At 23.2% G+C, this 15164-nt stretch overlaps 10 protein-coding genes across 10 annotated transcripts; 5 read left to right on the top strand and 5 right to left on the bottom strand.

Annotated features, from left to right (window-relative positions):
• Positions 1-29: 29 nt before the first annotated feature.
• On the bottom strand, positions 30-692 carry AAJ76_4200014473 (isopentenyl-diphosphate-delta-isomerase ii; the record flags this gene model as incomplete). Its single annotated transcript, XM_024475597.1, has 1 exon — positions 30-692. The coding sequence occupies one exon, from the start codon at positions 690-692 to the stop codon at positions 30-32; it is 663 nt and encodes a 220-aa protein (XP_024330589.1).
• A 1109-nt stretch (positions 693-1801) lies between these two features.
• Positions 1802-2074, top strand: AAJ76_4200013363 (hypothetical protein; the record flags this gene model as incomplete). Its single annotated transcript, XM_024475596.1, has 1 exon — positions 1802-2074. The coding sequence occupies one exon, from the start codon at positions 1802-1804 to the stop codon at positions 2072-2074; it is 273 nt and encodes a 90-aa protein (XP_024330588.1).
• A 946-nt stretch (positions 2075-3020) lies between these two features.
• AAJ76_4200011647 (hypothetical protein) lies at positions 3021-3518 on the bottom strand (the record flags this gene model as incomplete). The annotated part of the gene is made up of 1 exon (XM_024475595.1): positions 3021-3518. The coding sequence occupies one exon, from the start codon at positions 3516-3518 to the stop codon at positions 3021-3023; it is 498 nt and encodes a 165-aa protein (XP_024330587.1).
• A 970-nt stretch (positions 3519-4488) lies between these two features.
• Positions 4489-5301, top strand: AAJ76_4200010676 (hypothetical protein; the record flags this gene model as incomplete). Its single annotated transcript, XM_024475594.1, has 1 exon — positions 4489-5301. The coding sequence occupies one exon, from the start codon at positions 4489-4491 to the stop codon at positions 5299-5301; it is 813 nt and encodes a 270-aa protein (XP_024330586.1).
• A 701-nt stretch (positions 5302-6002) lies between these two features.
• Positions 6003-7736, top strand: AAJ76_420009162 (smp2 protein; the record flags this gene model as incomplete). Its single annotated transcript, XM_024475619.1, has 1 exon — positions 6003-7736. The coding sequence occupies one exon, from the start codon at positions 6003-6005 to the stop codon at positions 7734-7736; it is 1734 nt and encodes a 577-aa protein (XP_024330585.1).
• Positions 7737-8184: 448 nt separating this feature from the next.
• On the bottom strand, positions 8185-9042 carry AAJ76_420006123 (hypothetical protein; the record flags this gene model as incomplete). Its single annotated transcript, XM_024475618.1, has 1 exon — positions 8185-9042. One exon carries the CDS (start codon positions 9040-9042, stop codon positions 8185-8187), a length of 858 nt encoding a protein of 285 aa, XP_024330584.1.
• Positions 9043-9591: 549 nt separating this feature from the next.
• On the bottom strand, positions 9592-10257 carry AAJ76_420004908 (hypothetical protein; the record flags this gene model as incomplete). The annotated part of the gene is made up of 1 exon (XM_024475617.1): positions 9592-10257. One exon carries the CDS (start codon positions 10255-10257, stop codon positions 9592-9594), a length of 666 nt encoding a protein of 221 aa, XP_024330583.1.
• Positions 10258-10371: 114 nt separating this feature from the next.
• Positions 10372-11031, bottom strand: AAJ76_420004134 (ran-specific gtpase-activating protein 1; the record flags this gene model as incomplete). The annotated part of the gene is made up of 1 exon (XM_024475616.1): positions 10372-11031. One exon carries the CDS (start codon positions 11029-11031, stop codon positions 10372-10374), a length of 660 nt encoding a protein of 219 aa, XP_024330582.1.
• Positions 11032-11167: 136 nt separating this feature from the next.
• On the top strand, positions 11168-12517 carry AAJ76_420003997 (atpase involved in dna repair; the record flags this gene model as incomplete). Its single annotated transcript, XM_024475615.1, has 1 exon — positions 11168-12517. One exon carries the CDS (start codon positions 11168-11170, stop codon positions 12515-12517), a length of 1350 nt encoding a protein of 449 aa, XP_024330581.1.
• A 225-nt stretch (positions 12518-12742) lies between these two features.
• AAJ76_420002422 (hypothetical protein) lies at positions 12743-13894 on the top strand (the record flags this gene model as incomplete). Its single annotated transcript, XM_024475604.1, has 1 exon — positions 12743-13894. The coding sequence occupies one exon, from the start codon at positions 12743-12745 to the stop codon at positions 13892-13894; it is 1152 nt and encodes a 383-aa protein (XP_024330580.1).
• Between the last annotated feature and the right edge of the window lie 1270 nt (positions 13895-15164).

Genomic DNA, 15164 nt, shown 5'->3' with positions numbered 1-15164 from the left:
CAACTTTAAAATAAATTAATTTTAATCAATCATAATTTTTCTAAAATATCAAATATATTAGACTTATCAACTATAATTCTCGTCCACTTACTAATCAACCCATTTTCAACCATTTTGTTATATTTTTGTTTATTCACAGTGGTGACATCTTGCACTTCTTCAGTATTTAAAACAATATCTACAGTCTTTTTACATACAAAAATGTAATCAATTTCCCATTCAAAGAAATCTTTACTGTATTTTTCTACTTGTAAATTCTCACCAATTTCAAACTCCTTGTATTCCTGCGCACAAGGCTCTCCTTCCAATAAATGCCCGAAATACTTAGTATCTGTTGCCATGTACCACACTCGACCAATATACTGTAATTCTTCTTCTTTAATATTATTAATACCAAGCTCATAATTCAGTCGTTTTATTAAATGATTTTTAGCATCCAATATAGGATCACTAAATGACAATGGATTAAGAAATGGGTGAGAACATACAGTATTAGCCCAAATACCAGGAAATACCAATTTATCATTAGATCTTTTTTGTAACACTAACGAATTTTCATTATCAACTAAAAATAGTGAAAAGGCCCTATGTAATGTTAAGAAAGATTTATGATGCCCTGTAAGTGCTTTAACAGTACCTATAATATTATCATTATTATCTACTACAATAAGATTCTTGTTGTAATTATCCATTTAGGGGCTAGAAATATTTTAATTAAATAGATTACAGAATTTAATTAAGATAATTTATATTAAAAAACAAAATGATAAACAACAGTATAAAAATATCATTTATTTAAATAATAAGGATATAAATACACCATTATTAACAGATTAATTACTGATAAACTTATTTCTAAAAATATTTTCTTTTTAAAGAAAAATATAAAAAATAAGGCTTCTAAAATAAAAGTACCCCCTACTAAAAAATAGTGCACAGGATTCTTAAAATATCTGAGTAAGAAAAGTCGCATACAGAATAATGGAATAATAAATATTACTATATTATTATACTTTGATATATTAATAAGTGTTTTACATATGGAATAGATCTTAAAGTAAATTGACAGGAGTCCATTATTGATTTTCATGGGGTAAAAAAAATAACTAAAAACACTAAATAATGTTATGTAATAAGTTTATAAACATTTCATGTGTGTTAAGTCTTGTATTATTTTATATGTCAAGGAACAATAATGTTTTATTTTAATCTATAAATTTTTAAAAATTTTCTAACCCATGCAGGAAGAAAGCAAGTCAAATAAAAGTATTATTGTCTTATATACTATCATTTTCAATATTAATAGTTAAAAGTTTATAATAATTAACAAAATTTAATTTTTATTTAAATAATTGATAAATTAAAATTAATACTAAATAATTATAAATATTTTAATTTGAACTATAAAAATAATTATTATAATTATGCTTTATAAATATAATTTTTACGTTTTATATTTTATACTTAATTGTAAGGTAATAAATACAATATGAATTGTGTTTATTTAATACATTTGATTGTTTAATTCGTTTTGTTCTAGCATTTCTTAAGACTTAAATTTTTATGTTTAGAAAGACAAATAAGTGTACAGTACTGTAAAAGATTATGAGTAAAGAAATAATGATATGACGGTAACTGTTATTTTTAACAAAATACAATACTTATTGTTATTAATAATGCTATAACATCTATTAATAAATCATATTAAATAAATAAGTTTATTGGACTAAATTAAATTATTGGTTAATTAATAACCAATAATAAAAAAAGTATTTTAAATAACTCCTTTCTGTTTTGAAATATGGATAATTCAAATCGTACAGGTTATGTAGACTTCAAAACCAATATAAATGGCACAGACACTGATATCAAAATATTAGAAACACTGACTCATGTATTTATATATGTAAATCAAGCAGAAGAGCAGGTGAATTTATTTGATGACGAGTTGAAGAAAATATTAAAGAAAAAGGACATAAAAAGAAAAAAGAGCTTAGAAGTCTTTTGTAACTTAAAAAGTAGAGATAATTTAAATGACATAAGTGTTTTTCTTCACAAACTTTTTATTAAATAAATTTTATAATGTTTTGATATTTTGTTATTTAGTAAAATCAATATAACCAATTTAATTTTAGTACTAATCAATAAAACAATAAGTTTAAAAAAGGATTTTTTTAATAAACATAATAGTATTGTTTAATGTAAGAGATGGTAAAAATATTATTTAATAAATTTTTTTAATGTAAGTGATAGTAAAAATATTATTTGATAAATTTTTTTAATGTAAGTGATAGTAAAAATATTATTTGAATTTTTAACCATTTAACATAAATGTATTGTAATATTAACCATTTTAAAAATGTTAAATAATCAATTATACACTCACATTTTTATAATTGGTTAGTATTAATATAAATATTTAATACTTTTAATATTAATGGATAAACAAGCAAATATTAGTAACAATAATATTTTTAGATACAATACATTTATAGACAGTACATTTATTAAATATATTAATAAAATAACTTGTTCATCAATATCTAACAAGAATATAAAAGAACTCACTTTGCATAGAAAATATATGTACAAATATAAAAATACTTGTGATAAACTTATATTGTCAAATAACATGTTAAAACATGCTAGTAATAATAATATATCATTACATGCTAGTAATAATAATATATCATTAAATTCTAGTAAAGATAGTAAGAGAAAAAAGATATTTGTCCTTCTTAGCATATGCACATTTATGATGCTTTTAAGCTTATAAACACTACTTATAAATTTTTACTCAATAAAAAAAAAAGGTATTAAATAAATTATATTTATTTTGACAGTAAAGTGTACATAAACATTTTCAATATCACATTTCTGTAATAAACATCTATTAACATAATTTTAAAAATACAAACTGTAATAAAAACATTTATAAAAATTCACAAAATTTTTATTCGTTTGTATGTATTTCATCCAATTAAATGTACAGTAATATTTTATAAATGTACCAAAAATTATTAATATACATTTTTCATATCATCTATTAACTTATTAATTCTTCTTTCTTTATTATTACACTCTTTACTAAGCACTAAATATTCATCCTCCAGTAACTTTAACTTATCTTCTAAATGTGTTATATCATCTTTTAGTTCTTCATTCCTTGTATTTACAAACTCAATAAGCTGTAACTTATCTTCAACAATGTATGACTCAAGTATTTCTTGTATATAATCCTCATCATTGATATCTTTTACATCTTGATTATCTTTAATAAGAGAATCAAGTGTATTAAGTTTATTTTCTAAATCATATTCTTTAATCTTTTGTTTAAAAAGTTCAGATAATTTACATTTTAAAGTTTCTATTCTTTCTTTATAATTAGTAGAATTAACAGTAGTGTTATAAAATGAATCAATGGATTCAGATGGTTCAATATTTATACTAAGCATTTCTTGTATTGCTTTTTTATAAACTAACTTTAACTTTGAAAAACGTGCTCCAGATTTCTGCATAAGGGTTGTAAAATAAAGGATAAATATTTTATCTAACGCATAAAATATTAAGATTTAATAGAAAAGGAAGGTTTTGAATATTGGAAAAAAAGATTTATAAAATAAAAGTGTGGTATAATTTATTATATGTCAATTATTTTATTTTACTATGAATATTTATTTGAAGGTTAGTATTTTCTTTTATATTTGACTTATTGCTTCAGTGACACCACTGAACAAATTTGGTGATAGATTCTGCTCTCCTCCATTCTCTGGTACATTCATGTCACCCCTTCTTCGGTGCTCCAACGAGATACTCTCAAGAGTCTTCTTAAGTTTTTTTTTACTATAAATATTTATTTTTATTTTAACCCATCAGAATTACAGAAGAACAAGAAAATAATCAAAAGAATTTTTAGTGGCTGTAATATCGCAGAAAAAAAGCACATGTTTAAATTAAATTTTATACTAGCATAAAAAGACTAGTCATTTTATCTACAGAAAATAGTGTATAATGCCTTTTTTTCATATTGGTTGTTTATGGAGAAATGATATTTTACGTTTTAACTTAATTTTTACATCAAAACTGTGGTTAAATAATTGATAAATTTGTTTTCTTGCTTTATTATTCTGTCAAAAATCTTAATTAATTTTAATTTAATAAAATTCTTTTACAATAAAAAGATGTGTTTTCTTTTTATTGATAATTGCATAAATTTGACATTTTACGACCTGTAAACACAAAATTATAAATAAACAATTAAAATTAATTCTATAAAATTTCTTTACATTTATATTAATACAAAAAAGTATACTTTATTATTAATTTGATATAGTATGCAAATTAAAAATTAAAAATGATATAAAAACAAAAATAAACCAAACAAATTTTGTATAAACTATGTTTTTATAAATTTACATTAAGATACTAAAATTTAAAAATTTTTATTTATTTGTTTTTATATTTAAAAATTGTTAATTTATTTTTTAAATGAATAAGGGAGTTATATACTTTTTTATAAGTATTACATTCTATCTTCGACTTATTACAATATGCTACGTAATTAAGATTACAGATATAGTTAACTTACCCATCTACAGAACAGTACTTTTAAAATCAATTTTAATGGCCACTTACACTTACTGTTATATTTTTTATATTGTCCTTACGAAAAATATATTCCAACTTAAACTGTACAAAATTTTTTTACTGATAAACATGATAGACATTTATTTTTTATTTACTTGTTTAAATATAAATTATTATATTATATTTGTATATCAATTTCTTTTAATTCTAGATATTTTTATAGAGATGTACTGTGTACAAACATTTTATATGGAATTTATGAAATTGTACGTAAAAAAAGCTGGTGTAAATTTTTTTACATATAAAGCGTACATTGCGAAACAGAAAGCGAAGTTTTGTATTATAATTTATATGATGCATTTGTTATTAGAAATGTTTTTTGATCGCTCGATGGTAGATTTTAGTAAGCTGGTGCTTATATTCATTCTTTATTTATCATTTTTTAAAAACAACTTAAAGTCTAATTTTATACGTTTAACAATTGTTACTAAAATGTTACATATATTATCTAATCTGTACATTTTACTGACTAATACTAGATTTCATAATACAAATGTTCTTTATAGGGCTGTATTTGGTGATCAACAAAAACTAAGTTGTTATTGTAAAATAATAACATCAACTATTAATTCATCACTAATAGAAGGTTTAAATAACTTGTATGAAATGATGTTATTGTGCTTTTTAATATATTATTGTATTAAATCAAAATAAATTCTTATATAAAAGCATTTTTTTAAAATCAATATAAACTTAAATTAGCTAAAAAAATTAAACTATAAAAAAACATAATAATTTATTATATTATGGTAGATACAACCTGTTAGGTAATAATATATTATTACAACTATTAAAAATATTTTAAATTTTTAAATAATGGAAAATATTTCTTTTTCTTGTGTAATTTTAGCAAGTCAAATATAAATTGATTACGTTTATTATATAATCTCAAATATGCTTATAAATTATATTTTTCTAACATATTTACATGATACACGTTTTATGTCTATTCTTTGCAAATTTATAGTATAAGTTAACAGTAAGGCACTTTATTTTTTTGTAAATATGAGTTAAAATTGGAGGACAGTAGAGAAGCAGATATAGGTTGATATGTTTGTTTTATAATAGTAATTTATAAATAAACTTGTGTTTTATTTTAAAAAAATACCTCTACAATGATAAAATTTAGTAAAGTCGTATTTTTTTATATGTATTAGCTACAACAAAGAATTTTAATCCTTTTCCCCTTATTAAAAATTATAAATTTACACCTCTTTTTTTAAATGTATTAGCTACAGCAAAGAATTCTAATCCTTTTCCCCTTATTAAAAATTATATATTTACTCAATTTAGTGATGAATCATCCTTTTTCTAAAACATTTATGTTATAAAAATATTTACCCCTAAAAAAAACAATGGGTTTAGTAAACAAGATTTTTAATTCTTTTTCAGGATTATACAACAATATAAATATAGTAACATTTAGTGGAATAAATGATATAATTGTTGTTAAAGATCAATATGGTGAACTTAGATGTTCTGATTTTCAGTTAAGATTTGGTAAACTTTATTTCCCCAATATGAAAAGTCAACAGGTACATTTAATAGTTAATGGTAAAGTTATACACGATATTCCAATGTTCATAACTCCTCAAGGAGAGTTATTCTTTGAGAAACATGATAACACTGATGAGGATATTCAATATGATGATATACTAGGATATATTAATACACTAGATAAAATTAAAAAGGACGGTATTGATGACTATTTATCGATGCATTTTAGTAAAATGAATTTAGGAAATTCTAAAGGAAGAGAAGATTTAGTCAAAAAAACAAAAAAATATGTTAATTATTACCGCACTGAACGTATGCTAAATTTTGACAAACGAACGTTTTTTTTAGGTTACAAAAAAATTTTAACTGATAATTTTTACGAGGACCAAGCTATGAAAATAGGTAAATTTAGTAATTTATTTAACTCTACAGATTATTATAATTGGTGTATTACTAGATTTAGACAAATATTATTGTTATTTAATGGATTATTTCAATATCCTCCCAGTTACAAAGGCCCTAAGGTGTGTGATGCCAATGGATGTTGCGGTGCAGAAATTACGTTTTCTAAGTGCGCAGATCGTAAATTTGCGCATTCTATTCATAAAACGTTCGCTTCTTTTTTATGTAAAAATTTAACGGAAGAAAAAGGTATTGTTGTACGAATAACAGGATGTTCAAAATGCAAAGGAGTATTTTACTTTCCGTATGTTTTATTTACAAAATTGTTTTTTGAGTTAAGAGGTGTTACGAATAGCAGATCTAGAAAACTTATGGAATTTTTAGAAAATCAACATAATAAATCTGTTGGATGGAATTTATTTGGTACGAAGAAAGTTCTTAAAAGAGATATTTCTTATTCATTAAAGTTAAATCATAAGGAATTAAGTAAATTGGATCTTAAATACGGTAAAAATACTATTATTTTTAAAGTGGGTGGAGTAAATAAACAGTTAGATGGACATATCTACTTTTGGGATTATGACGAGAAGGTAATTATTAGCGATATAGATGGTACAATTACTAAAAGTGATTTATGGGGACATATCTACTGTTTAATAGGAAAGGATTGGACACATGGAGGTGTCGCTAGTTTATACAGTAAATTATATAGAAGTGGATATAAAATAATGTACTTGACTGCACGCCCACTTCAACAGTCATTTAGTACTAAAAAATATCTTACAAATGTTGATCAAGATGGAGCGAAATTACCCGATGGTCCTATAATTTTATCTCCTGATGGATTATTTGCTGCGTTGTACAGAGAAATTATTATAAAACGACCTGAAGATTTTAAAATTGCTTGCCTTGAGAATTTAAAAGGAATATTTGGCGGGAATAATCCTTTTGTAGCAGGTTTTGGAAATAGGATTACTGATATCATAACTTATAAATCAATTGAAATATCTCCTATACGCATATTTACAGTCAATGAATCTGGAAGACTGTATGGTGAATTTATAGGAGAACTTACTAGTACTTATAAATCTCTTAATGATTTTATGGATTCATTATTTCCACCAGTAAAAAAGGGAGAATCGCCATTTACAGATCATGAAATAACTGATGGGTTTTATTGGAATTATTGAAGTGTATATGTTTCACATTTGATAATAAAGTTTGTTTATTATTTTTGTTAAAATTTAAATAATACTGTATTTTTAATTAACAAAAATGTGTGTAAATGCAATACCCTTTGGGCGGGGTGCTAAACTTGAGATGATTTTCTAAATTACTGTAAATAAAGTCAGTTATTTTATTAAACTTGATATTTCTGTTCTTAAAGTTTTACTAAAAAAAATAATTGTTGTTATCTGCGTAGTACTTTTTCATTTTCTTCTTTTTGTTGGGTGACACAAATAATTTCTTTTAAAATAAAAATTAAATAGAAATATGTGGTCAGGTTACCACAGTTAATTTATAAATTAATCTTTATACACCCGCAATTTTTTTATAATTACAAGATTTAATTAGATTTATAAAATTTAAAGTTAATAAATACAGCAAATAAATCGAAATTTGTAATTTAATTAATAGTTATATTTTATTCTTTTTTGGTCTATTTAAATACTGTAATGATTTAGACTTTTTAAATCTTTTTGGTTTCGAATTTTTACCACCTGGTACTTTTTCGCGTTTTAAAGTTGACTTTTCTGGTTGAAACGTTTCACGCGTATCATTTATTACAAAATTTTCTTCTTTGCCTATTATTTTATTGGAAATTGAATCTTGATCAGTGGTCGGCAAATCTTCCAAATTTTCTGGAATTTTTTCTCCTATATCTTTAAATTGTTCAAAAAGATCTTCTTTGTTGCTTAAAATTTTATTTCTTCCTGAACAGTTCTGGACCCTGTCAATAAACCCATTGTTAATTAAATTTTGTGAAAAATTTTGCGCATCTCCTAAATTAACAATTCCTAATGTTTTTGGTATTTTGGTGCTCATTAATTCGCCTAAATATCTTTCTATAGCTCCATAAATGGATGATATTGTATCTAATTCTAAACTATTACTTTTATTAAATGTTGTAATGTATTTACTAGCACATGGATTTTTTAAATTAAAATATACATCACTTTGATCCACTTGCGTCGAGGCAATAAGTAAAATGTTCTTTTGTTTGTTGACTAAAACACTCATCATTCCTGATAGGTTGTCAGTGCCACTAAATTTTATTAAATCTTTGTAATCAGCATCTTGTGAATACAACGAATATGGAAGGGCATCTTCTAAAACCAGTTTTATTCCTACCGGCTTGAGATAAACATTATATTTATCAAAAAGGGCTATTATTATGTCTTTATAAAGATATTCTAACTCTGGTTTTACCTCTATTTCATATAAAATGGTTATAAATAATGGTATACAAGTAATTGACATTAAATTTGAAAGCATAATATTTATAAATGTTATTATCTCTTAAATTAAGGTAAATTGTTTTAAAATGTTATTGTTTTGATACTGATTTAATAAATAAATAATAAATAAATTTTAATATTCTTAAATTAATTTTATGCATAAATTAATATTTGATGATATAAAAATTGGAAAACAATATGTAGAAATAGCAAATATTGCTTTTTTATCGTAATTTTTAATTAAATTGCGGTAAATAATCTTAAGTTTTATTCTAATACAATAAATATTCATTTAATAATTTACAGCTCTTACTAAGTGTAATTTAGTTTAAATTTAAGAAACTTTTTATGAAAAATGTTCTTAAAATATCAATAATAATTTTTGTAAAAAAAAGTAGTAGAAATTATATTTATCATATTTCTTATAGAAAAAATAAAGAATATATACAATTTATTGCATTTTAAAATATTTTTAAACAAACAATTGCATTTACTTATTTTAAAATTTATACTTTTTTATTAATTAATTTAAAATTTAAAATAATTATTCAAACTTCAATATAAAAATTTATGTATAAATACTAATTTAATTGGGTATACGATCACATCCATTCCTAAATAATAAGTCATAAGCATCATGATCAACAAAATAATTAATTTGCACTCCTCTATCTCCACCATCATCTTCTTTAAGTGATACAGGATTATTAATCGGACATCCCGCTGCTGCCATAAGTGCATTTGCAAATGTAAGTTCAAATTTGGGTCTTTCAGGTTCCACAAAACTTGCCATACGCTGAACACACGTTAGATTATCCCTTTGTATTAATAACGGTGTCTCCATGTTGGCATTACTGAAATAATCAAAATAAGTACTTGAAGGACATGTATAAAAAGCTATTACATTATGTCTGGTATTCATATTGTGTAAGTTCTGTAACTGAGTAAATAAGATATCCACATTCTGTCCACATTCATCGAGATCTATCCCTCTAGGTGTTTCTGTAAGCACATTTATAGAAAATTGAAGGGCAGAATATTTATTGGTTGCTTCATTTCCGGCTCTTTGGTTAAGATTTGCTTCTAGCTTCTGTCTAACTTTATCCATAGCACTTTCTAGATCTTCCATTCGTGTTGAGTACTGCTCTTTTCCTTTTTCACTAATATAAATATCAACAGGTACTGTGATTACATTTGCAAACCCGGCTTTAACAAGTGACAATGTAATTAGAACAGTGATTACAGGAATCATAAAAATGTAGCACATTCTAAATTTATATATTTTTTAGTTTAAAACAGTTTTAAAATTGAAGGTTTCAAATATTTAATTTATCAACAATTAACCAATAATACAGAAATAATAAATTTATTGTTTTTCTAATAGTTTTTTATTATCCTCCATTCCTTTTTCATATTCTTCTTTAAATTTTTTTGTATCATCCTCATTATCAAATTTCACTAAATAAAATTTAGTCTTTTCATTGTCATCCTCAACAGTATCTTCTGTGGTGCACCACACCCATCCATTTTTAATATTATTATTTTTTATTAATTTATGTTTAGGATTAATATAATGATGACAGCCAAACCTAGAAATAGTTTCTCTTATCATTACAACTTTGACCATATTAGTCTTTTTCTCAATATTAATCATAATATCGCCTGTTCCTCTCTCTTCATACTTCTTTTTTTTTTTATTAAAAATAAAAAGATTACATTTAGATTTAAAAAGTACTTTATCTTGCAAATTTTTTTCTATAAAACTTTCCTGGATACATTTCAATTCAAAATCTTCTGTTCCCGCATCTTTATCTTTATCCTTAATAGTTATACTAGAGGTAAGAAAAGATGACTCCTTTTTTTTATTATCATTTACAGAAATTTCTTTTTTTCCTCCTAAATCTAATGGCAAATCCTTTTTTTTATCACTATTTATTTCTTCTAAATCCAACGATAAATCCTTTTTTTTATCACCATTTACTTCTTTTTTTTCTTCTGAATTTAGTTTAATTTTTTCTTCTGCCATTTTTAAGGGATAAAAATTTTACTAAAATTTTAAGACAAGAAATGTTTTGCGAAAATAAAATGACCTTTACAATAAAATAATTTTATTGGTCTTTTCTCACACAATAAATTTTTATAAAAAACAGTTTTTAAATCTTATGGAAATACTTACTTCAAAACTTCAGACAATAGAACTTAACATTATTAACTGTAAGATTCAATGTTTAAAAAAAGAAATATCTCAAACTTTTCGTAAGTTATATTCATACCAAATAGAGAAATCTGAAAAAAATTTAAAAAAAGCAGATTTTAGGATAAACATTAAAAAAAGTTTATTAAGACTTAGTAAATACACGAATTATAATACTAATATATCACTACATTATATTCATAGAAATATCCATTTTTTACTGAAAATTTTAAAGAACAAAATATTAAATGATTTAAGTAATAACATTACCTTTAAGCTGATTATATTGGAAAAGGCGATTTATTGTAAAAAAGATACAATGTATTCGAATATTAGGAATACGGTTATTTATAAGGAAAAAAAAGATAGGGTTAAACGAAAAATTGAAATTATTTTTAAAGAATTAACAGAAAAAATTATAGTCAATAGCGAAAAATGTATAAATATGAACTTTAGTGGGCTTCAAAAATATTCATGGCAAAAATTTAATACTGCTAAGGTTTGTGTACATAAGATACTTGAAAAAGAGGACATGCCATCTTTTATCGAACCATCACAGCAAAGTATAAAAGAAGTAAACGGATTTATACCAAGTAAATATGAAATAAGCACATTTGATTCTAAAATAAGGGAGGCGGTTTGTACAGTAAATAAAATAATAAAAACAAGTAAACATCCTCTTTTATTTAATGAAAAAAGATGTTCGGTTAATAGCTTTATAAACATTTTATGGAATGAAAGAGTGTGCTTAGTAAATAAAAACAAATCATCTGCTACATGTAACAGTGGTGATTGTGTTTTTAACATAAATGGTCATAAAGATATTAAATTTATTAACAATATTTGTAAAGTAGAGTTACTTACAAAAAACAAACATGAAAATTTTTTAGATGCTGAAAGCACTAAAATAAGACAAGATACCCAAAGAATTGCTTATCTACATGAACATATTTGTTCAACGTTGTCTAAACTCAATAAAAAGATATTTAAATACATGTATACATCTCTTAAGGATTTATATTGTGATATCATTAAATTAAAGATTCTTATTACCTTAAAAGAATTACAGTACTATATCAAAGGTCAGACAGTTTGTAATAAAAACCAACAGAATAAAAGAAGTGACAAAAATGAATCAAAATACCATTTTATAATACAAAAAGGAAACCTGGAGTCAGACAAGAGATTGTTAGAAATGATGAAAGATACTTTGTGTGATATTGAAAAATACAAAGATCCTGTTATAATAAGAATGGGTATTCAATTCATCTTAGCCAAAAAGTATGTTGAAGATATTATTTATCTTAAAGAAAAATAAATATTTTTTAGTTTTACAAAATTATGTAGTTGTTTATTTAATCTGTGGTAGTATATTATATTAAAATCAAAATAAATCATCCGGTAATGATCTTTTGTGTTATATGTGAAGTTTTATTTAACTATACAATATTGTAATCTGTAGTATTATAAAAATCACCTTTGTACTTTCTAATGATAATTACTAAATTAACCATTCTAATATTTTTTTTATCCATCCCCTTTTATGCAAGGAATAAATTCAGATTTTTTTATAACTGATAATTATTTGTTTGTTAAAAGAAACAAACTGCTTATAAAATATTCACTATCTCATGAATTAATAGATTTTAAATCTACAGAATATCAAATTATTAGAATTTTTAATGATTTTGTGTATTTGTATAATGGATCAGAAATTTATAAAGCATCTAATTTCTACGATACAGATTCTTACTACAAAATTTTTGAAGAGAAAAATATTAAAGATTTTTATATTTTCAATGATATTATTTTTTTTATACACGAAAAAAATAATTTAATTTTTTTTAGAGAATTTGAAATTACATCCTACTGTTGGTCTGAAAAATTTTTATTTTTTTCTAATAAAAATGGACTTTTTAAGATCGATTTAATTACCAATTTTAAGTCTGTTATTACAGATATTCCTGTAGATTTAATTTATACAGTTGGAGATATATTGATTTACACTAAATCGAATAAAATTTATATAAATACACCTTCAGTAAAAAGAACAGTACACAAACACGATTTTAAAATTACTAATATGATTTTGAATGATAATCTGTTGTATATTTATACAGAAGATAATAAGTTAAGCATACTTAATATTTATAAAGATCATATTAGATATATAAATGAATATTCTAGTACAAACATAAAAATGTGTGTGTATAATAATTGTGTTTATATTCTTAATGACGTTGAATTGATTATTTATGACATTGAGACTGGTGAAGACAAGATTTTCTATAATGTGCCTAATATTTGTAAAAGTAAACTTGTATCAGAAGAGATTGAGAATATACATAGTGTTATTGTAGAACCTGTTTATTTTAATAATGATTTATATGATTCAATAGTAATATATAAAAATATTATATTTTTATTATCTAATGATGATCTATGTTGTGTTTATCGATTTGATAAAGTTTTATTAATTTTTTATACTGGTAAAAGTATTTGCGCTGTTTTTAGAAATAGAATTGAAGTTTATAGATTTATAAATAAAAAGTTAATGTTTATTAGAAGATTGAAAAGTACTAAACAGAAAATTGACAATATTTTGGAAGAAAATGAACTTTTTTATTTTATTTGTGGAAATAAGCTTATAAAAAATGATCTTATAAACATAATAATAGATGAAAGTTATAAATAAAATATTTATTTTTTGTAAATTAATTTAATTTTTACTAACGTTTTTATTATTAACTAGCTTGCGCTATCCCGTTTAAAACGGGACTCAAACTCGATACGTCCTTTCTTTGTTTAAATTATGTGTATATGTCTTTGTGCATGTATGTATTGTTTTTTTTTGAACATTGCACACTTTTAATTATAAAATGACAATAGAGCATATTTTACAATTTGAATAAAACTTAAGAAAATATTTTAAAAAGTTAAGCTCTATATAATATAATCAACTATGGAAGATTGTTATTTATTTAAAAAAACGTTTTCCAAAACTTGAAAAAAGAAGGGTTAAAAAATAAATAAATATTCAGATTCAAACCTTTTATATATATTGATAGCTTGCGCCATCCCGTTTGAAACGGGATTATAAATAAATAATATTCTTATTTTTCATTGTTTAACATGTCTTTGGGCTTGTGCGCATTGTTTACAGTATAAAATGTCTTACATTGAGATTGTAAAATTTGCAATAGCTACCATTTTGCACACACAAAAAAATTGAAAATTTCTAAGAAAATACACAAAACTCCGTAATATTCTGTTAGTAACAATTCCTTACAAATCCATAAATTGACTTGTAATGCTTTTACATGAAAAATTAAAACAGAATTTTACAAATTTTAAAAAAAGAAGGGCTAAAAAATAAATAAATGTTCAGATTCAAACTTTTTATATATATTGATGACTAGCTAACGCTATCCCGTTTAAAACGGGATCACAAATACAATGTGCGTTATTTCTTTTCAATGAATAAAATGTGCCTTTGTGTATATACATATATTTTTTTTTAAATTGCAAGTTGGCCCTTTTTATTATAAATTAAAATCTGCTAAAGACACCCGTATACATTTAAAAAAATTAAATAATATTTACCAAAAATGCACGAAAGCATTGTGCTATGCTTAGAAAATATCCCTTGAAATAATGCCACTCGTTCTTAATAAAAAATACAGAGAATTTTACAAATTTTAAAAAAAGAAGGGTTAAATAATAAAAAAATGTTCAGATTCAAACTTTTTATATATATTGATGATGACTAGCTTGCGCCATCCCGTTTAAAACGGGACTTAAACTCGACACGTGCTTTCTTTGTTTAAATTATGTGTATATGTCTTTGTTTATGTATGTATCGTTTTAAATTTGATAATTGTATTTTTTAAATAAATAAATTCAGTAATGGCGCACATTTTACAATTTGAACAATTGAATGAAGCTTAAAAAAATACATTTAAAAT

Source organism: Vairimorpha ceranae (assembly GCF_000988165.1).
Source record: "Vairimorpha ceranae strain PA08 1199 chromosome Unknown NODE_42, whole genome shotgun sequence".
Taxonomy (NCBI): Eukaryota; Fungi; Microsporidia; family Nosematidae; genus Vairimorpha; species Vairimorpha ceranae.
The sequence above is the reverse complement of the archived record's forward strand: the minus strand, read 5'-3'. Positions and strand labels throughout refer to the sequence as shown.